Source organism: Equus przewalskii, chromosome 29, assembly GCF_037783145.1.
Source record: "Equus przewalskii isolate Varuska chromosome 29, EquPr2, whole genome shotgun sequence".
NCBI classification, from domain to species: domain Eukaryota; kingdom Metazoa; phylum Chordata; class Mammalia; order Perissodactyla; family Equidae; genus Equus; species Equus przewalskii.
The window spans coordinates 27821221-27843671 of record NC_091859.1 but is presented as its reverse complement, the minus strand read 5'-3'; the positions used below and the strand labels follow the sequence as shown (position 1 = coordinate 27843671).

The window sequence follows — 22451 nt, the reverse complement described above, 5'->3', positions numbered from 1 at the left end:
TTTGGTCAGTCAACACCAAGTCCTTCCCCAACTGGGGCTTTCTCTTCATTGGACATAACATGGAGAATACTGAAGTGACTGGAAGGGCAGTGCAAAATGCACGTTGACTCTGTGTTGATAATTTGGCTCCTTGAGTGATCACCAGGCAGGCTAGCTAACTGCGCCACCCTGTCCATGCAGACAAAAGAGCATCTCATTCCAGCAGATCAGACTCTTGTCCAATAATACTCGCTAACACCAATATAGCATGTTCCATGTGCTGGCCACAGGTCTAAGTGCTTTGCAAATATAAACTCATTTCATGATTGCAGTGACCCTATGAGGTTGGTGCTATCATCATCTCCATTTTACAGATGAGGAAACTGAGGCCCAGAGAAGAAAGGAACTCATTTAAGGTGATGCAACAGGTAAGTGGCAAGCCCAAGCTTCAGATTTAGGCGCTGTGGTCCAGTGTCCATGCTCTTAACCATGACGGTGAGCCATGGCCTTCTCTCAGAGACTCCCCTCTCTAATACCTGCTTTGAGGCAACCTCTCCTTCCCGGAGGTGAAAGCAAGCAGACACAGCACATACCGTCAGAAAGTTCGTGAGTGAGGGCAAGGACATCAGGACCTGCAGCAGGTTCCCACTGCACGAGAAACCATCGCCCACGTAGCCCACCTTGCAGGTGCAGTTCACATCTGGAAGGCAGGGGCACACAGGGTCCCACGCCAGTGAGGCAGGCCTGGGCTGCCCCAGCTGGCCCTTGGAGATTGGCTGGCCAGGCTGAGGGTCGCTCAGCAGCTGCCTGGCCTGGATCTGGAGCGTAGCTGGGGCAGTTACCTTTCATCCGGTAGCAGAAGACGTCCCACGTTTCACTCTTGTTTCTTGGTCCATAGTCCACTATCCCAACGACTCCGGAGCCACAGTTCTGGGAGGAGAAGGCTGTGGGGTAGGCAACCCGCCCACTCTCGAGCCAGCCTGCCGAACAGAGGTGGTACTTGGCCTACAGGGACACAGATTTGACCATGGGTCAGCTCCAATTTCATATTTGTTGTGGGTCCTTTGGTTAATGTCCAATTCCCCCATCAGACTGTAAACTTCATGGAGTCAGGGATTATGGCTCATTCTGCCTGTTGTACTCCTGTGCCTGGAACATAATAGGTGCTAAATTTTTGTTGATTGAGCCATTGGATGGGTAAAAGTAGTACCCTCTCTTTCTTGTAGGTGCCCGAGTCCTTCCCACTCATTTCTCTTTTCTCTGCTCTTGAGAAAGGATTTGCTATCAGCCATTTACCCTTGGGTACAAATTCTCCTGCTTATGGGTTGATAGAACTCTAATTGATTATCACCACCATCATTATCATCATCATCACCATCATTGTCACCATCATCATCACCATCATTATCACCATCACCACCATCATCATCATCACCATAACTATCATCATCACCATTATCATCATCATAACACTTATCGAGAGCTTATTCTGGGCCAGTTTCTGTTGCAATTGCTTTTCATGTGTCAACATCTTTAACCTTCATGTCAACCTTTTGAGATAGGAACTTAAAAAAAACCTCTATCATATAATTGAGAAAACTGAGAGTTAAGTAACTTGCTCAAAGTCATACAGCCAGTAGCAGAGCTGAGATTCAAACCCATACAATCCACTCCAGAGTTCTTAATCTTAACAATTGAGTTCCTACTGTGCACCAGTCACTGTGCCATGTTACTTTCAGTCCTTATACAAACATGCCAGGTAGGACAGAGGTTTCAATGGCTTGATCAAGGCCACACAACCAGCAAGTAGGAGAGCAGAAATTCAGATGCTCTACGATGCTGGATCCTGGCATCAAAAGCTTTGTTCCTTGGTAAGAAATGTCAGGTCTAAAGAAAGGTAGAGAGAGTTGGTAGTGATGGAGGTTGGAGGAAGGACCCTAAAATCATACCATGTATGCAGTCACTTTTTTTTTTTTTTTTTTTTTTGCTGAGGAAGACTCGCCCTGAGCTAACATGTGTTGCCAATTTCCTCTATTTTATATGTGAGCTGCCACCAAGCATGACCATTTACAGATGTGTGGTATAGGTCCTCTCCTGGAAACCAAACCTTGGCTGCTGAAGTGGAATGCACCAAACTTAACCACTAGGCCACCGGGGCTGGCCTGGCAGTCACCTCTTCTGCTCCCAGTGAGTGATCACTAGCAGGTAACTCCAAGATGCTGGGCTTTCTACATGGGCATGGCTCCTTTAGAGGCCATGAGAGTAGCCCTGGCTGAGCTCCCTTTCTTACGTGGCTGTGGCTGAGACCCGGGGCAATCCCCATTTACTCCCTTCACAGCCCCTGCAGACACAGGGGGCTCCAGCTGTTCCAGAGAAACTCAGCTGCTTTGTGGGTTCAGGGGGATCCTAGGCTTGTGGTTATTGATCTCTTCCTGCTTCCGGCTGTGAGGTATGCACTCCCAGTCCGTGCCTCTGCCTTGGTGGTTGAATGTCATGATCGAGAACAGACTTTTGGAATTGGGGCTATTTGAATACTAGATCTGCCACCTCTTGGCTGGGTGACATTGGGCACATTACTTCATCTTTCAGAGCCTCGGTTTCCCTATCTGTAAAATGGCAATAGGGACACCTACCTCCAGGGCTGTTATAAGGATGGACAATGATGCCAATGAAGCACCCGCACCATGCCTGACACGTAGTAGCTGCCCAATGGACGTGACGAATCGGTATTGATCCAGGAGCTCCCTGGGCTCCCCTCCAAGAAGGTAACAGTTAAGAAGAAGCTGCACGCCCTCCCCTGAGGACCCTGCCTGCACGGTGCCCACCAACTGGGGACCCACCTTCTGGGCGTAGGAGAGCTGGTTGTAGGTTGCCATGGTAGCAGCTTCGTTGGCACAGGCCTCTCTGGCCTTGTTGAAGGTCAGCTTGTACTGGCCCAGCGGGGAGCGTAGATGGAACACTCCAACGGTGGTGTCTGGAAGGGAAGGAGAGGAATCGTCCTTGTCAGCCTGCCAGCTGGGCAGCGCTTCCCTCAAAGGACGTTCAAAGTGGAAGGCCAGCTGTATCCAAGGGCGTCTTGGGAAGCACTCCCCTCTGAGATGTGTTGAAGTGCATCGTTTAAAATATTGATTTCTTTTCTAACTATAAAAGTGGCACGTGTTCATTGTACAAATCTGGGCCACACAGAAAATAAGAAAAGTAACAAACAAAAATCACCTATAATCCTACTCGCTGGAAACAATCATTACTTCATGGCTAGCATTTTGGCGCACTTCCTTCCAGAATTTTTACTTTGTTTTTTGTAACTTTTCATTTTGGCATAATTTCAAACTTTTCCAGTCTTTTTTCCCTATTCATTTATATATCACATATATTACAAATGTGGCAGCATACTGCAAGTAGAGTTTTTAGAAATCTTTTTTTATAACAACATTAAATCATAATTATTTCCCAATATTATAAATTTTTGCTGGCAACATGATTCCTCCCTGTTACCTTGGGGTCATGGCCTTGATAGGATGCTCTGTCTCCTCCTCATTGCCCCCTCCTTCTCAGCTGATCCTTGAGAATTCTCTGCTGTCCATGCTGTCCCCCCAGAAGAAACACCTTGCCAGCTCCTCTGCATTTGGCTCAGTTCAAATATCTTTCAAATCTCCACGTAGTTCCAGGCCTCTGTTAGGCTTCTCTGAGGGAGGACTCCCTCTCTCATCCTACCTAGAGATCTTTCCCTTCTCTGACTACTCTTTAAAAAAATCTTTTTTTATTGTGGTAAAATATATATAACATGCAATTTACCCTTCTGACCATTTCAAATGTACAATTCAGTGATATTCAGTACATTTACAGTGTTGTACAACCAGCAACACTATCCATTTCTAGAACTTTCCATCATTCCAAACAGAAACTTGGTACCCATTAAATAATAACTCTCCATGTCCCCCTCCGCCCAGCCCCTGGTAACCTCTATTCTACCTTCTGTCTCTATGACTTTACCTATTATAGGTACCTTATATGTGTGGAATCATACGATATTTGTCCTTTTGTGTCTGGCTTATTTCACGTAGTATAATGTTTTCAAGGTTCATTCGTGTTGTAGCTTGTACCAGAGTTCCATTCCTTTTCAAAGCTGAATAAAATCCATTGTGTGAATATACTACATTATGTTTCTATATGCATTTGTTGATGGACATTTGGGTTATTTCCACTTCTGGCTGTTGTGAATAATGCTGCTGTGAACACGGGTGTACAAATATCTGAGTCCCTGCTTTCAATTTTTCTCTATTCTTTCTCTCTCACTTCACTTGCACCATCAGCATAAGATAAACTGTTGTCTTCTATCTTACGACTTTCTTTTCCTGGCCTTATTAATTAAAAAAATTTCCTCAACTATATTTGAGGGGAATCTCCTTTCAAGGGGACAATATCATATATCCTACGTATTTCCCCCGCATATATACATCCTCTATCTCACCCCCAAAAGGGATTTGTGGTGTCTTAGGACTTTATGTATGTTATGGACTGAGTGTCTGCGTCCCCCCAAATTCATATGTTGAAATCCTAACCCCCAATGTGATGGTGGTAGGAGGTGGGGCCTTTAGGAGGTGATTAGGTCATGAGGGTAGAGCCCTCATACATGGGCAGATGCCAGAGAGCTCTCTTGTCCCTTCTGCCACTTGAGGATACAATGAGAATATGTCAGTCTGCAACCCGGAAGAAGGCCCTCATAGATGCTACCATGCCGGCACCCTGGACTCTGACCTCCAGCCTCCAGGATGCACAGAAGTAAATTTCTGTTGTTTATAAGCCGCCCAGCCTATGGTACTTTGCTGTAGCAGCCCGAATGGACCAAGACAGTACCCAACAGATGTTAAGTCAATACTTATTGAGATGTATAAAAACTGCCTCGCTAAAATGACCAGGTCTGTAACACAAACCAAACCAGTCAGAGGCATCTGATAAACCTGATCGGTCAGAATACGCAGTGCCCTGAATCACTTTCTGAACCACCGAAGTCCCTTCTTGCCCTGGCTCAGAATTACGTTTGTCGTCCTTTTTTGGCTTTCCCCCATTAGCTTTTCAATGTCCTATCTCCCACACTCTGCACTTCTACTTGGCTTTTTACTTTATTGTGTGTTATGATTCTTAGTTTTATTATACCTGTGGGTTTATTACAAGCCATTCAAATCATCCTTGGACATGAATGGGATGTATGCCAACCGATGTGCTTATGTGCAATGGGATATGTGCCAATCAAAACAGCTGCTAAGAAATTGCTTCTGCATGTGGCAGGCACCTCCTCTTTGTTATTGAAAGCTTAAACTAGGCTCCTTAGAGTCAGTTCCAGTCAACAGGTGCAAGGGTTACTAAGCAACTTGGGGAGGGCACGTATCAGGAAGATTCACGGTAGCTGACCTTTGAGCTCCCTTCTGGTTCTAATGGCTCAGGGTCCAACACTGGGTTTATTCCTCCCCTCCACGACAGAAGCCTGCTGCCTCCTGGGCGCTGGGGCCTGGGCAGTGATCAGGCTGTTTGGACCCGGTTTTTAATTTTTTTGTCCTTTTGCTCTTGCACAGGTCCCTTCCCCAAGCCTGAAGCCCAGGGGCTTTGAGCCGGCAGTCCCCAGCCCCACTGACCCTGGAAGTGGAGGTCGGCACAGTTGGCGTCGGCGTGGCACTGCCCGTTGTCCTGCAAACAGCGATCAATGGGCAGCTGCTCCGGCTCACAGTCCACCCCGGTTCCCATGTAATGACTTTTACATTCACACTTGTGCTTGCCCTGTGGGGAGAGTGGGAGAAGATTAAAAAGCCCCCTCTCTAGGACCCCAGGACCCCCGAGAGCTCTGCGGGCCGCCCTCCTGCATAGGGGATGCTCAGAAGGACCAGGAAAAATGCCTCTGCTGTCCAGGGGAATTCAGTTGCTGCTTCGTCTTGCTTTTGTACAGGTTCACGGTGAAACACCATCCTTTACTTCTCAGCTCCAATGTGGCTGCCTCCGAGAGACCCCACCTTGCCCTCCCTAAATAAAAGAGCTCTCTTGGTCCCTTGTATCACATTGGCCAGATTAACGTTCTTCATGACTCTCGGTTCCCTCTGAAAGTGTCCTGTGCATTTCTCTCTGCACTGAGCACTGTCCCCTCCCTCTGCTCGTATATAAGCTCTTTATCGCGACATCCCTGGTACCTGCAACAGCACATAGTGGGTGTTTGATCACCATTCGTTGAATCAATGAAGGATCTCATTTATCCTCACAACAGTCCTATGAGGTCTGCATTATTATTCGGTCCACTTTGCCAATGAGGAAACTGAGACTCAGAGAGATTAAGTAGCCAGCCCCAGGCCACACAGCGTCTAAGTCCAGGAGCGAAGTCTCAGAGTCTGTCTGACTCTGAGTTCACGTTTATAACCTTTATCACCCACCATCTTCTCTTCCCAACAGATAAACAGGGCAACTGGGCACCGATTCTATACTAAGAAGACTTGTGAGTGTCCAAATTGCACTTTTCCTGACAGTACCTACCAACTTGTTTGGTTTTAATGAACTTTTTATTTTGAATAATTTTAGATTTATAGCAAAGTTGCAAAGATAGCACAGAGAGTTCCCATAGACACCTCACCCAGTTTCCCCTAATGTTAGCATCTTCCATCACCATAGTGCCTTAGTCACAACTCAGAAATCAGTGTTGCTACATTACTACGACCCACAAAAAAGACTTTCTGTGGATTTCATCAGTTTTTCCTCTGATCCTTTATCTGTCTAGGATACCACCTTGCATTTAGCTCACAGACCTAACAGGAAATAGACCGAGGTGGGAAGAACGCTTAGAAGAGGCCAAAGGTAAGCAGAGCCCAAGGCAGGTGGAGAAGCAAGGCTGAGCGAGGCCCGAGAAGCTGCTCCCAAATTTCCCCAGGGAAGGGAGACTCACCGGGCCCGTCATCCTGCAGGTGGCGTGCTCATGACACCCGCCATTGAGGCCATCCGCACAGGGGTCTATCTCTGTGCAGCTGCGCCCGTCTCCCCGGTAGCCCTTCGGGCAGCTGCACGAGACCTTCGTGCCCTTCTGGGAGCACTTGGCCACCGTCGCACAGCCCCCGTTGTTCTGTTTGCAGAAATCCACAACTGCAAGAGCAGGGGAGGGAGGGCTCAGTGAACCACCGTCTGTGTCACTGGGGCTTCAGATCAGGGGCACGGGTCACCCTAGGACCGGTGGCGCTGGGGAGTAAATGGGCCCCGACATGTCGGCGCCTCTCCCGCTCTGTGCTAGCCTTTGCAAACACTGACATCCTGTGGCTAATACCCTCACAGACCAGGCCTGATGGCCTCTGTCCCCCTCTGCCCCCATGTCACATACATTTAGGCTCCACTTTGGTAGTTTTCTGAATAAGTTCGGGTGTTTAATGTTAGGACAGTGTGTGTGTGTGTGTGTGTGTGTGTACCGTTAGCACACTATTGAGCACCTTGTGGGATGGACACTGTTACCCCCATTCTACAGATGAGCAAACTGAAACTCAGGGAGCTTAACTGACCTGACAAAGGCAAAACAGCTCTAAGGCGGCGGCCTGGGACTTACACCCAGTGGGTTTAGCTCCACAGCCCATGCTTTCCCTAGAGTGCTGTGCTGCCTCTGATCACCTTTGTTTTCACAATCCCCCAAATTTCAATCCAATAATAGATTAGCTCTAGCTGGAGTTGTGACAGCCACTTGAGACCCTGAGAGAATGGACATGAGGACAAAAGACCCCTCCTCAAGAAGGGCACAGCAGAAAGACAGAAACTGGGTCTTTACTGCCACTGTTGAGCGCTGACCCACTTCTGGACTGCCCTGTAGCAGATTACAAAGCGGCAGGTATAGCAAGATCTCATTTTTGCAATGAAAGTCTGTATCTCCATATGAATATTTATTCATGAAAACAGTTAGAAAGTACTTGTGGCCAAGACTGGCAGCTTTCCCTTGATACCTACTGTCTTCTTTTTCTAAAGTAATAGATTTTTAGCTGGCCTCATGGTTGCCCAACCAAAGACCAGATTTCCCAGGCTCCCTTGCAGCTAGGTGTGACAGATGATGATGGTCCAGCCAATGGGATGGGAGCAGACAGGATTTCAGCAGCTTCTAGCTGTATCCTTAAAGGGAAGGAGGTTTGCCTCGTTCTTCTCTCTCTCTATCCTGCTGCCTAGGATGTGCTTATGGAAGTGGCCATCTAGGGCCAGGCAAGTGAGAGATGGCAGAGCAACAAGATAGAAGGAGGCTGGGCCCCCAGATGACCTTTCAAAGTGAAACCCTAGGTTGCCTCCATCAAAACTGTTATTTAGAATAAAAATAAGCATCTCAACCCCTGTCTTGTTTATGCCACTGTTCATCTGGGTCGCCATGAGGCTGTGTGGCTGAACCTATACCCTAACTGCTAAAGACAGACACTTTAATGTTCAGAATGGTTCTCATTGAGTGGTGACAGTATGTGTAGGTTTAAAATTGCTGTTGTTTTTTAAATACCGTAGTACATTTTCTGAATTTCTTTAAGTACAACTGGATGACTTGTAGTGTTACAAAAACACTACAAAATAAAGTTCCTCACAGTTTGCAAAGCAGTTTCAAAGCCATGACCTGGGAGGTAGGCAGGTCAGATGTGAACAAATCCATCAAGTTGCAGAGAGGGGAGGTATTGCCAAGTGGCCCAGGCAGGAAGTAGAAGGGCCAGGCACTCTGACCTGATCCCGCTCTGCTCCTGCACCACGCAGCTATTTCACACATGCTCAAAGGGGACCCACCTGTGCACGTTATTCCGTCACCTTCATAATTCAGCTTACACTCACACGTGTTGTTCTCCTTACAGGTGGCATGAGCAGAACAAGGAGGAGTGCACACTGGGGCCAAAGCTGCAAAGCAAAAGGTCACCATTCATCCTGCACTGTGGTATGAAGAGCTGGGACCCACCTAAGGCATCTTCCCCAGAGTCTCTGAGCTCCACTGTGTTTCAGAAGTGGTCCCTTGCAGCGGGAGGATGCACGTGACTTGCTAAGGTCCCCCAGCCTGGAGATTCTGAGAGTCCAGAATTACTCCTGTATATTAAGACATTATCTCTACAACATTATCCAGATTAAGATGCAAATGTGTTACCTTTAGGGGCAACCAATTAAAACTTTATACTTCAAAATTTGCTAGCAGAGATGAATTTGACTGCTTACCTCTCCGGCCCTAAGAGCAAGGGGTTCAGATGGAGATGGTTATATTGGGGGAGAAGTTCCATGGCTTTCTGAGGGCACCAGTGAGCCTGGGAGAAGTCTGGAGCTTTGGTGATTGGATGGGGCTGCAGGGTCAGCAGGCGGCATGAAGCCGTGGCTGGCGGAGGAGGGGAAGGAGGACGAACTGAAGTTAAGGGTACTACTGGGATTCTGGAACTTCAAGTTGCTAAGACCCATAGGAAGAGCTTCGTCATGCCCTTCCGACCCCAGGGAGGGTGAAATGACAGTGATTCGCACTGGATAATTCAAGCTTCACATCTCAGACCTTCCACCAGCACACAGGGCTTTGGGTATGACAGAGGCCTCACAAAACTGCTCAGTAAGGATCAAGATTCTGACGATGGTGATAATGGTGACACCGATAATGGCAGCTACTGTTTTTGAGCGCCCACATACACTGGGCACTTCAAAACACCATCTCTGACCCTCACAACACTTCTCTCCCTGCAGAGTACCATACACTTCTAGTTATGGATGAGCACGTCAAGTCTCAGAGAGGGCGGTGTATCTAAGGCCGTTCGTCTGGTAAGTAACAGGATCAAGGGTCAGATCCCGGTTTTCTATGTGTGTTTCCTATGAAACCACTTGACCTATGTCTGTACACCTCTGGGCCCAGGACCACTATCCCAAGGGACCATTCCTGCCCAACTCTGTATTCTTTGCCTGAGGTGGTCCTTCCACGATTGCACAGGACTGCATGCTGGTTTCATGGGTTTGCATGAAATCTTTTCATCTAATTTTCATTCAAGTCACCAAACCTCCCGAGGCCTGGGGCCACACATCCAAATCAGCTTTTCCTTGTGGAAAAGGGAACACCTGCTTTGCTGGTTTTTTCAGGTGTTGCTCAGACCCCCAACCCTCAGTGGGATGCTCTTGGCAGGGCCTGCAGCAGGGTGGTGCTGCCAGCAGCTGACCACTCCCACGACAGACCTGTCTGAGTGTCACAGAAGCGGCCGGTCCACCCCGTTTCACAGACACACTGCCCGGAGCCTGTGACCCCATCGTCGCACTCTCCGTGGTCCGAGCAGCCACAGGCTGTAAAGCAAATTGAGTGTGATCAGTCATCAGTGATTGAAATCCAGTCAACCTGCTCACTGGCCACCTGTTGGCTATGTTGTCAGTGTGGGAGGCACCATGCTTATGCCATAGTCATTCATTCATTCATTCAAACATTCAAAAAATAACTTATTCAGTGGCCATCATGGGGCAGACACCACCAGGCAATGAAGTTACAGTGGAAAACATACGACATAAGGCCGCTGTTCTCATGGAACTTGCAGTTTAGGAGTGACCGGCTATTGAACATGTAATTATAATATGGTGAGAGTTATAAAGACAGAAGTTGAGGGTGTCATGGGTATGGAACAGAATAGAAGGGGGAGGAAACCTTATCTGGGAACAGAGAAATCTAGTTAACAGTAGAATCTTCAAGAGATGCGCCAATTCTTCCACTTCTTGCCCCTACAACACTACCAGCCCAAGGCACCAGCGCTCACCGAGCTGGGTGCGGTAGCTTCCCCAGAGTCGGCCCTGCTTCTGCTCTTGTTGTCCTACAGGGCAGCTGGAGCAATCCTTTCTAATGTGCTCAAGACACTGCTCCATTCACAGTCCTCCACGGCTGCCCATCACACTGAGAATAGATGCTGAAGACCCGTCTCTGGCCAAGAGGTTCCTATGTTATCTGGCCTCTGGTGACCTTCAGATTTCATTTCCTTCCTCTCTTCCTCTTCTTTGCCCCTCTGCTCAGCCACCCTGGCTTCCTGGCTGTTCCTTGCATGCCCAGCTTGCTCCTGCCTCGGGGCCTTTGCACTTGCTCATCTCTCTTCTAGGAAAGCCATTCCTCAAGTCTGTGCTGTCCGGTACAGTGGTCATTCATTACACATGGCTATTTAAATTTAAATTAAGTAATATAAAAAAGTTGGTTCCTCAGTCACACATTTTGAGAGCTCAGTAGCCACATGTGGCTAATGGCTACCATTCCTGATGGCAGAGTTGTAGATTTCCAGCATCACTGAAAATTTGACTGGACAGAGCTGCTGTTGAAATCCACATGCCTGGCCCCGACACCTTTCTTAGGTCTCTACTCAGATATTCCCAGTGGGAGATGTCTTTGAAAACAGTACCTCTCTTCTTTCTGCCTCTTCTTCACCTGCTTCTGTTTCTTTATAGCCTTTGTAACTATTTTTGTTTCTGTAGTTTTTATCTGTTTTCTCCCTTTGAATGTACATTCCTTGAGAGCTGGGATTCTGTCTCCTCCCCACACCACTGTAACCCTACAACTTAGGACCATTCCTGGCTTTTGAGAAAGTCACTTAAAGGCACTCTTTGTGCCTCAGTTTCCTCCTCTGCTAAGTGGGGATAATAATAGTGCCGACCTCCAAGGGTTGTTGTGAGGATTACATGGTAAAACATATCTGCCTGGTGCAGAGTAGGCACTCCACAAACGTTAGCTATGAATATTTGTAAGGATTCAGTAAATACATGTTGGTTGAATGACTGACTGAAGGAATGTGGTTCAGCCACAGCTTGCCGTGGGGGCTGCAGGGGATGTGAGTTTCACTTCCAGAGATGATGCTCTTTCAGAGGATGGAAGCTGGGAACACATCCAAGGAGGGGAAAAGAGTGGAAGAACAGGCAGATGGGAGGTGGGTGGCCAGGAGAGAGGGGAAAAGGATGCTTCCAGGTTGAGTGGATGGTGTGGATGGGGACAGGGAACACACAGCTGAACATCAGGCTAAAGCACAGGGGATGCGGGGCACATACGCTGACAGTCTGGTCCGAATCTCCCCGGCCAGCACAGCTCACATGCCGTCCCATTGAAGCCAGTGTTGCATTTACACGTTCCCGTGGCCGAGTACTGATCAAGACAGACACCCCGATTATTACACGGGGTATCCGGTCCTCCAGGGCAGGCTGGAAGAGAGGAAACGGCTGTGACTCAACAGTCTCCCCAGACCCAGAGCAGCTCAGCACCCTTGTAAATGTGCTGCTAACCCATCCTCAGCTGTGGGTTCTGAACTCCATTAGCCCAGAGGGACCGTGGCCCTGGGGACACACCCACATAGTGTCGCTCGATGTTTAGGGCAAGCTGCTGGCCTACGGGATGTGAACTTCAGTGTATCTGATTGGATTCTACCTTGGAGGGTGATATACTGAACCACACACTGTATCTGGGGGTCAGGAGACCTGGATTTGAGTGGATCTGGGCTAAACAATGAAATTGCTCTGAGCCTCAGTTGTCTTAGCTGGAGGTGATGATGATGATGACACAGCACCCACTTGACCTACAGCACACTGTGACTTTGGGATCAAATGAGGTACTGAGAGCATTTTGAAAATACAAAGCACGGATCCAATATAAGGATGGCCTTGATTTTTATGAATGGTCCCTTTTTTAGTGATGGAAAGTGGAAGCTGAGCTGGGTGATTGCGTGGACTCTCAGCCCAGAATTTTCTCAGTTGGACCATGAAGAATGGGGCTTCCATGGTAGTTAAAACCATGGCTTCTGGAGACACACTGTAGGACCATGGGCTTGCCTCTTATCCTCTCTGCGTCTCCATTTTCTCATCTGTAAAATGGGGATGACAATGGAATCTACTTCTTAGGGGTTGTTGCAAGGTTTAAATGTATGATATGCATGGGAAGTAGCACTCAATAGAACACATGGCAGATGGGAAGGGCCACGGCATTGGTTAGGCATCTGTTGTTGATCTATTACTGGCTAGAAGGCGTATCTAGACGCAGGAGTTTCAGGAGGGGCCTAAATGCCCTTTGGCAAGGAGGCAAGAGGGGGGTGATGTTACACAGCCTCTAACAGGACGGTTTTCAGGAAAGAACGGCCCCCACACATCATGTGAGTTGAGCATCCTGCCAGTTCTTTTAGATGTATTTAAACTCACGGGCTCCTCAGTATCATGGACTAGCATCAAAAATGAAATACGGTGTTTCTAGCACCATGGGAAATGTCTTATGCTATAATGTTAAGCAAAACAGTACGGCCCACAATTACCATCTATGCACAGAATTTCAACTCTTTAAAAAACAAAATACGATGAAAGAAAAAAGTAGAAGGCAGGCTACACGACTCTTCAGAATGATTGCTTTTGGATCTTATTTGAGGAGAGTGATTAGGCGCGATGCACCCCCACCTCCCGAGCCCCCTTTACAACTTCAGTACTTTCAGAAGCTGCAGAGCAATGGCACAATCCTTTCAGAATCGCGAGGCGGTAAGAGGCGCCCTCACCCTGACAGTCTCGCCCGTAGTAGCCCTTGCAGCACCTGGGGAGCTGCATCACCAGGATGCATTGCTGCTGGCAGCCTTCCAGGTTCCTCTTGAAGGACAGGTTGTACAGACATCTCTGCTTCATGCCCTGAAGGAAGAGAGCCAACCATCCCTCCGCCCCCACTGCAGGACCTGGGCTCTTGGGCTCCAGTCCGCCCCCAGTGGAGGATCCGGGGTACTGCCGAAGTCGAAAACGGGACTCAAGGCTGTGAGCCCCTTATGGGAAAATTCCTTTCTTGGGGACATAAATAGGCAAATGAGTGGGAGAGGGGGCAGAGCTAGACTCCCCATGGAAAGATCTCTCCTCTGTCTTAAGAGGAAGGACTTGCTGACCACTAGAGCTGTTTGCAAAAGGTGTGGTTGCCTGGGGAGGGAGTCCGGGAGAGGCAGCTTTCTATCATGGGCGGGGTCTATGGCAAGGCCCCCAATTACCAGTAGGGAGGGTATGCGTCATTTTGTTTTGTAGGGGTGTTTCTGTTAGAGTTTTTCCTAGTGGAGTAGAGAGAACTTGGCTTTGTAATAAGTAATACAATCAATATTCAGTGAGCGCTTACTATGTGCCAAGCTCCATACCCACATTTTAAATCTTACTTTTTCTAATAACCACACACAGAATTGTTACTACCTCCATTTTACAGAGGCAAAAACGTATAGATTAGGTGACTTGCCAAAGCTTACCCCGTGGAATTTGACCCCATATCTGTGGACTCCAAATTTCATTGGCTTAAGCATTACTCTTACATTGCTTTCCGGGCTCTCATCCTAGCTTTGCTCCTTACTCTGTGTGGCCTTGGGCTGATTGCTTACCCTCTCTGAGGGGAAGTGGAGGTGATAATAGCTTCCCATGAGTGTTCTAATGAGGAATAAGGATAATGTATAAATAAAAGGCCCAGCACAGAGCCAGGGACACGGACAGCAGCCAACAGAACGCAGCTATTATTTCTATAATGAAAATTATCTTTGAAGTCCCTTCCAGGTCTACAATTCCATGATGTTTCTAGACAGTTCCTAGAAGATGGGTAGTGGGTTGACAGGTTGCCTGGGCTAAGAATGTTCATCTCTCATCCTAGGGGCCTGGTTGTTCAAAGAATCACATAAATTGGGCTTATATGACACACTCAGAGACACACACGCACACATACACCTACCAGAAGACTGGGGCCAGATAATGAAAGAAACGTACTGCCCTCCAAATGTTAGCACCGCATTCATAATTACCTTTGGTTTAGTCCCTCTCGGGCAGCTGGGAGGACTGACACAGCTCCCACAATCTCCCTAGTATGCAAGAAAAGAAACACTCAAAAATCAAGAATATTGGAAAACACCAGGAAGTGTCCGTGGTCAATGCCCTGATGAGTTGACTAAGACCTTAATTAATCTTGACTAAGATTCTGGCTGAGATCAAGAATTTAAAAGCAAACACACTGCAACTTTGCCATGGAGAATTCTGAAGGTCTGTCTTGGACCTCGGCTCCTTGGTTTAGTTCTTTGAGGTGGGGCGTTCCCTGTTACACAGAGCTGGACCAGGGCGGTGTCACGTGGCATAGTTGCGGTGGGAAATGTGGACGCATTTGGCCAATCACACACTTCCTCCTTAGTTCTCTGATCTATACAATAGGGAGAGTAATCGCTGCTGCTGTCTGATCTTCAGGAGTTTGTGGAGGGAAAATGATGAACTGAATAGGTGTGTGTGAAGATGCTTTGGAAGTGAAGAAGGCCACAACCTCTATAGTAGAAAGGACAACTGGTTTTTCATCTCCTACTTTGGCTGACTGCTATCTGAATAATTTGGGATATTTATCGAATGCCTACAAAGTGCCAGGTCCTGAAATCAACTGGTGACAGTCTTTGCTATGTAAGTCACTTCACCTCTTTGAGACTCAATTTCCAAATCTCCCTAATAGAGCTGACGGTAACTACTTCCCTTATTGGATTCTTGTGGGTGAAAGATGGGCACTGAGTCAGATGGCTGGCTCAGATGCTGTACTCAGTAAATGGTACTGGATGGATGAGTGAGTGAAAGGTGAAAATGCCTCATACAGTACAGGGCCCAGGAAAGAAGTTCAATCAATGTTGTTAAATGAATGGATGAGTAAATGAATGGAGGGGTGGATGGCATATAATTTTAGACTGAACTGTATGAAATAGCCACACTCTGTCAAATATGGCAATTTCGCATAGTTTAAGCTGGCAGAAGCTCAAAAAGTGTTTGTTGAATGAATGAGTGAATGACTGGGTGCATGGGTGGGTTTGAAAATGACTGGCGCAAGAGCTGGCACATGGTTGGTAACCAATGCTGTTTCCTTAATGGTGAGGGAATGAATGGATGCAGGGGTGGGCGGATAAATGAGAAGTGCAAGGCCTGTATAGGGCTAAGTAGACACTTGTGGATTCTGAGTCTGGAGAACACTGTCATTTGGCCCTCAGCTCTCTTGGGTCCTGGGCTCACTGAGGACCAGCCCTCAGTGGTTTCACAGCAGGGTCCATGCTGGGCCATGTGTGCTGTTCTTTGCCCCAAGGTTCTCTGACTACGGTATTGATTTTAGGACTGACCGAGATGTCAAATGTGGCAAAAGTGTCACAGCGACCTCCCAGCGTGGGATCAATCAGTAGACAGTCAATGCCGTAGGCCACGCCCAGGTCAAATAAGAGCTCCCGTTGCACAATTCTGCACCTTTGGTCATTCAGGAAGAGCTGGCCCTGAGAGAGAGAGAGAGAGAGAGGGGGAGAGAGAGAGAGAGAGAGGGGGGGGGGGAAACAGTCAACAATCCTCAGACTTCTCTCTTTCCTTGGCTGTATAAAATGGCCAGTACCTGCAAGACTCAGCAAGAACTAAGAATACAAATATATAGACTAGCAAACACCCAGCATGTGGGATGTGCCAGGTCCTGCTCTACATGCTTTACCTGTGCAAATTCTTTTAACCCTCACAACAACCCTACGATGTAGCTCCTGTTACTAGTGTCCCCATTTACAGAGGAGGACCCCGAGGCAGTGAGAGGTTAAATGACTTGCCCAAGGTCATGCAGCCAGTAACTGGGTGTGCAGGCATTCATACCCGGGCAGTCAGCCTCCGAGCCCACACTCTTGGCCACTCTGCAACACTGCCTCTACCCATGTAGAGACAGTGGCAGTGGGGGTGAGGCGGTGGCACAGGGATGACCTGGCTGTAGTTCAGGATAAATTCTGTTGACGTGGCCACTTCATGTGCATACCCCAGTTTTCTTATTTCATGCCAGAACTTGGCCTTGGTACCACCTTCTTTCCAGGATATAAAGTGATGGGCTTTAACTTTCTCATGATGATCATTTCTTTTCTCACATACTAGGCATTGTCCAAACTGTGTTTTAGATAAATTGTTTCATTTAATCTTGCAACAATTGTAAGGCTTTCTTCCCTAAGGTCCACCCAGCTAGTAAGTTGATGGACACATTTCCCCCAGAAGCAAAATGCTTTTAGAAAGTTCTGTAAAAAGAAAAAAGATAAGTCTCAGCATCTGTCGATGGGATGGGCACAGTGTGATTCAATGGGAAGAACACTGGAAACTGGTTAAAGTCTTCTACTTCCACTTACATGCTGTGTGACTATGAGCAAGTCAGCGAACTTCTCTGAATTCTAATTTTTCATCAAGGAAATAGGATTACTGATTCCATTGTGTAGGGTTGTTATAAAGATGGAACTGAATAACACATCGCACAGTGCACTGAAAGCTGAATTAGCATACAGAAGGAGCAGTGGACATTTTTATTATACTTCTCTGATAGGTGTCTGCTTGGTCTATGGAGATGGTGCAGCTGACTCAAGAGTGTGAGTACATTGGGATAACTTTCCAGAAGTTGGAACGTAAAGATGCTAACACTCCTCATTTTTAGTAGTAAATTCAAAACAATTCCAATCCAAATACCAAAGGGATTCTGGCTGGTTATAAGATATAAACAGAATGTTGTACGGGACTCTTCAGAAGCCTCCTTGAAGGGAATCAGTTCAGCTGGGAGCTGCATCCCTTTTGCCCTTCCTCCTTCCTACTGCCTGGAAAGTGGACATGGTGGCTGGTGCTCCAGCAGCCATGTTGGACCTTGAGGTGACTTTGGGGCTGGAAACATGTGCGGCAGAGGAGAAGGACAGGAGGAGCTCTCCCATTGAGCCATCATACTAACTCTGAATTGGCTACCTCCAGATTTCTTTTACAAGTGAGATAAACCCTTATATATTTAAGCCACTGTCATTTTGGATTTTCCCTTATACACAAGATATAGGAGGTAGCTACTATTATCCCGTCAGACCTATCAATCACATGGAATTACAGGAAGGTAAGATTGTTCAGGAACTAGCCAGGGAAGGTAAAAACGGCAAACTGCGTTTGTTGGCTGATCTAGGTAGGCAGAGCCCAGAGCTGGCTCTGACTGCCAAGAGAGGGCTGGAAGTGAGGCCGCAGCAGGGCTGGGAAGGGAGAAAGGAACGACAGTGTGTTTCCCACTGTCCCACTCCCTCCCAGGGAGGCGTCTCATACTGAAAAAAATGCTCTACAAAAATAAATCAATAAACAAAATAAAAAGAGAAAAAGAAAGAAAGGAAACAAGAAAAAGGAAAAAAAAAAAACCACCACAAGCTGCTCTGCACAAGGGTAGGGGGGCTCCCTGCCACCTGCTCCCAGGGCTTGGGCTGGCCAGGATTGCTCCACTTTCTTACCCACTTACTCACTCTCAGGAGAAGCGCCCCTGAAGGCCCTGAGAGAAAAGAGCTTGCAGTCAATGGAAAACAATGCCCATCTCCTGGAAGGGGCAGCAGTTGGGGCATGCCGGTAATGTGTTCCCAGTCCCCACCTGGGTGACAACACTCACAATATCACTGCCAGCTCCACACTTCACGCTCAGCTCCGAACCTTGCAGGGTCTTCCAGGTGGCAGATCGGAGGAGATCCACTGCTGAAACCTGTGGGAGCGAGGGTGCCACACTTCATACCCCAAATCTGGGCTGAAGACGGGCCCGGAGGAGCCTTGCCAACAAACCATTTCAGATACAAGTTATCCAAGAGTTCTAACAATTCCAGCTTTAAAATGACAGTAGATGGAATCAAAAGGAAGAATAATCTTGGGCTCTCTAGCACAGTGGAGATTCCTCCTGTAGGGAAAGTCTCTGCCGGCCGGGCTGGTTTCAGTCACCCTTCCATCTCCCCTCTGTGCTTGGAGGCCGTGGAAGATGCTGCCTTGGTGTATGAAGATACGGCAGGATCACTGGGTTAGGGAAATGGTACAGGGCACCGCTATGGGTAGAACTGTGTCTCCCCAAAAGCTTTATTGAAGTCCTGACCCCCATTACCTCAGAATGTGACCTTACTTGGAAATAAGATCAGTGCAGATATAGCTAGTTAAGAGGAGGTTATCCTGGAGTAGGGTGGGCCCTGAACCCAATACAACTGGTGTCCTTAGAAGAAGAGAGAAGAGAATGCCATGTGAAGACACAGAAACAAACAAGGAGAAGACGGCCATGTGACAACAGAGGCAGAGACTGGAGAAATGCATCAACGAGCCAAGGAACGCTAAAGATTTCCAGCGACCCCCAGGAGCGAGGAGAGAAGCGTGGAACAGATTCTCCCTCAGGAGGAACAGCCTTGTCGGCACCTTGGTCTTGGACTTCTAGCCTCCAGAACTCTGGGGGAATCAATTTCTGTTGTTTTAAGCTGCCCAGTTCGTGGTAACTTGTTACGGAAGCTCTAGGAAACTCACACAGGTCCTATGGGTTCACCAAAGTTAGGGCATCTGGCTTTCCTGTATTGGATAGACTCCCTCCTGGGGAGAGACGTGGATCCTGGTGGAGGACTGACAGTGACAGGGTTTTAGCAAGAGATGCCACGTTCCTATGAGATCCTGCTTCCTGCATCACAGAAGATCAGTTCAGGGCAAACTGACTGCAGCTGCGTCACCCAGCCCTTTGCCTAGAAGTTCTGGAACTGGGAGAGGATGAGTCCATCCGGAGGAACACTGGAACTGTCAGCAGCAGCTGTTTCGCCGTGTGAAGCAGGGAAGAGAAAAAGCAGATCTGCAGTACAGGAGAGGAACGATGCTCTTGGGTATCGGTTAGAGTTGGAAAAAGACAGTGGTAGGTTGGAGAAACAGAACCTGCAGGGGCCCACCAAGCACAGCCAGTCAGAAGGCGGGGATGCTCGGGCCTCCGTGGAGGTGGAGACGCACTGACGGTTCCTGGAGTTGATCACCCCGGGGCACCCCTGTCCTCGCTTCCGTGTGAAAACAAAATACCTTGGAATCTCGGATCACGTGGAACTTCAGATACTCCTCCAGCTTGTCCTTGTTGCCTTGGTTGAACAGGAAATCCTGTTGTTCCGGGGGAAGGGCTTGGAGGGCTTGGTCCGTGGGCCAGAAGAGAGTGATCGGAGTGTGGACGGGGTCAGTGATGAGGCTCAGCAAGCCCGCCTCCTGAAACACAGGGAACCGGTCACCTACGCGGCAAAGCCCAGCACGAGGCAGACAGTCCGTCTGAGGAACAGAGGCAGCCGGGGTCCCCTCCGTGCCCGCCTGGGGGCTTATTGGGTCTCCGGAGTGGTTCAAGGGTGACGCACTCCAGCCATTTGGACCCTCATTTTCTTAGAAAAGCAAAAGAGAAAGTCAAATTCTGGGCTTTTGTTAATAGGAAAATAACCTTTAGCGAATATATATATTTTTGCTACCACTCCTGCCCAAATATTTTAATTTCTGGAAGACCCACTGAGCATTTTTCTCATATTTCATTTGAAAAAATGAAACCTATCAAATATAGGATACTTCTGTATATTTATAAGATTTCTAGATCACATAGACACAAAGCAGAAGTTGCCAGATTAATGGGGAGGAATAATTTTGAGAACCTTCTATAAGTGGGTGCATCATATACATTTTTTCTTGGAACTTTTCCAACAACCCTATGAAGTAGGCTTTATTAATCCCTCTTATCGAGCCCCAGAGAGGTTTGCTAACTTGCTATAAAAGCCAGTGTTCAACCAGACCTGATGCCAGGTGTGGGGGTGACTAGAAGGTTTTGGGGGTTGGTAGGTGGACAAAGATTACTTTGTCTGTAACATCCCTGGAGGTTCTCAGTTTGAACACCTTGAAACACCGTTTCTAAAAAGCTCCCCTGAGAGTCTGAGCCCCAGACCGTTTTGGAAATGGCTGGTCCCCGCAGAGGTTCGTAGACCGTACTGTGGGGGCCACGGGTTCTTAGAGCCGTCCCCGGACTTCTCGGGGTAAGTGGAGGAGAGGGGCCCTCAGAGGACCTGCTCCTTGCTGACTCTCCTCTGCATCTCTGTTTGAACAAGAGATTTCTCTATTCAATTCGTGGGAACCGTCTCTTAAGTCAGAAAATTATGGTTTGAAACGCAATTTCTCCCTATTTCACAGGCTCCCCAACTCTCCATCTCTGCTTCCCCATCTCCATGATGGAGGTGATAATTCCAGGTCGGAAGCGCCTAGTTCGGGGAATGGCACACCCTAATTCCTTTCCCTTGTTCCAGCCTCAAAGACTTCACTTTCTAACTCAGCCAGTGTGCACTACAGAGCGGAACCAACCACGCACCATTTTGGGAATGGAGTGGCAGAGGATGACTTTGTTCTCGAGATCCTCACTCAGATCCTTGGAACAGCTGGCTAGTGCCCCAAAGAAGACAAAACAGAAAACAAACAAAAAACCCTCCCCAAACAAACCTCTCTAGGCAGGCTGTCGCCTGAGGCAACTCTTCTCCTAGGTTTTTACCTGTAATAAGTTGCTAAATTTGGTGTAGCCGTGGTTTCTTGCCACCGTTGTAAGATTTTGCTGCAAAGATAATAAGAGGGAGAATGAGACCTTTCCTTACACAGTCCACAGAGCACTTTAACCAAAACTCAACAGAATAACAGGTGCTGGAGTCTGGCTCGTCGGTACCCACTCCAGCTCCCTGGTACCCATCCGTGCCTTTCTGCATTACAATGGCTGGGAGGCTGAACACTGTGTTTTCCCAGACTGCCTTGCAGCTAGAGCCCCATACGTGCTGTAGGATCCACCAAGCAGAAGCAGTTGTGCAAGACTGACTGGGGGAAAGAAACCATACGAGGTGGTGGTGGCTGCTGGCGGGCATCCGGTGTCCTGACTCTCATGTCCTAGGTGGTGAGGCTGGAGAGAGGTGGCACTGGCAGAGCTGTTACAATCGGGACAGCCCTGTGGGGAAGTCGGGTGTCTTTCCTTTGCAGGTGTCCCTGGGCTGCTGTGTTCCCAGCTGGGGCACCTGATTCAAGCTCTCTGGCCTTCCAAGAGATTTGGTGATGCACTTAATATCTCAAGAAATCCTTTCAAGTTAGGTATAGTGGATTCTGTTGTCTGCAATGAGGAACCCTGGCCAATACTAGCACATAACAATAAAAGTTATGATAGTCTTTTCTGTCAATTTGTTATAGGCTTTTAATTATTACCAGCCCTGATATCAGTTCCCCTACAGTGACCCCAGTATCTATGGGTTAAAACTAAAAGCATTCATCCCCATTCTCTGCTGCTTTAGTTACACTCAAATGTAAATGTTAGTTTCTTTAGCCTCTGACTCCCTGAGCTTTACAACCAAATAGAAGTTACAAATTGGTAAAGCCCACATGGCCTCAAGCTGGGCTCCCTCTAAAGTTGAGGCTAATCACAGCTCCTTGAAGTTCTTTTACAGAGAAGTTAATGTCCAGAGAATATTAAGAAATGGAAGCTTCCCAGAGCTTCCTGGCACCAGAATCCACCATCCGCCATGGAGACAGACAGCCAAGGACAGCCATCTGTGGATTCTCTTATCTCGCCCTGCACACAGCCTCACAAGGCCAAATGCGGGCTGGTGGGAAAATGCTGGCCAACAAGGCCACCCCCCTCCACCCCCCCCAAGAAAACCTAATAAAAACCTCTACCCCTTTCTCAACGGGGAGCTAGCAATTCCTGAGGCAGTAGTTGTTGTTTT

At 48.0% G+C, this 22451-nt stretch overlaps 1 protein-coding gene across 3 annotated transcripts in view; it reads right to left on the bottom strand.

The window, feature by feature from the left end:
• Nucleotides 1-22451, bottom strand: part of STAB2 (stabilin 2) — a 147771-nt gene that overhangs the window by 9687 nt on the left and 115633 nt on the right. For all 3 annotated transcript variants that reach the window (XM_008526302.2, XM_070600742.1, XM_070600741.1), the window contains exons 50-63: nt 21242-21301; nt 19756-19932; nt 18341-18430; nt 16053-16199; nt 14718-14774; nt 13461-13587; nt 11980-12129; nt 10147-10251; nt 8743-8850; nt 6902-7095; nt 5613-5754; nt 2820-2953; nt 822-984; nt 573-679 (exon numbers count right to left, since the gene is read on the bottom strand). In XM_008526302.2, coding sequence (XP_008524524.2) covers nt 573-679; nt 822-984; nt 2820-2953; nt 5613-5754; nt 6902-7095; nt 8743-8850; nt 10147-10251; nt 11980-12129; nt 13461-13587; nt 14718-14774; nt 16053-16199; nt 18341-18430; nt 19756-19932; nt 21242-21301 — 1761 coding nt within the window. The remainder of the gene's footprint in view (nt 1-572; nt 680-821; nt 985-2819; nt 2954-5612; nt 5755-6901; nt 7096-8742; nt 8851-10146; nt 10252-11979; nt 12130-13460; nt 13588-14717; nt 14775-16052; nt 16200-18340; nt 18431-19755; nt 19933-21241; nt 21302-22451) is intronic.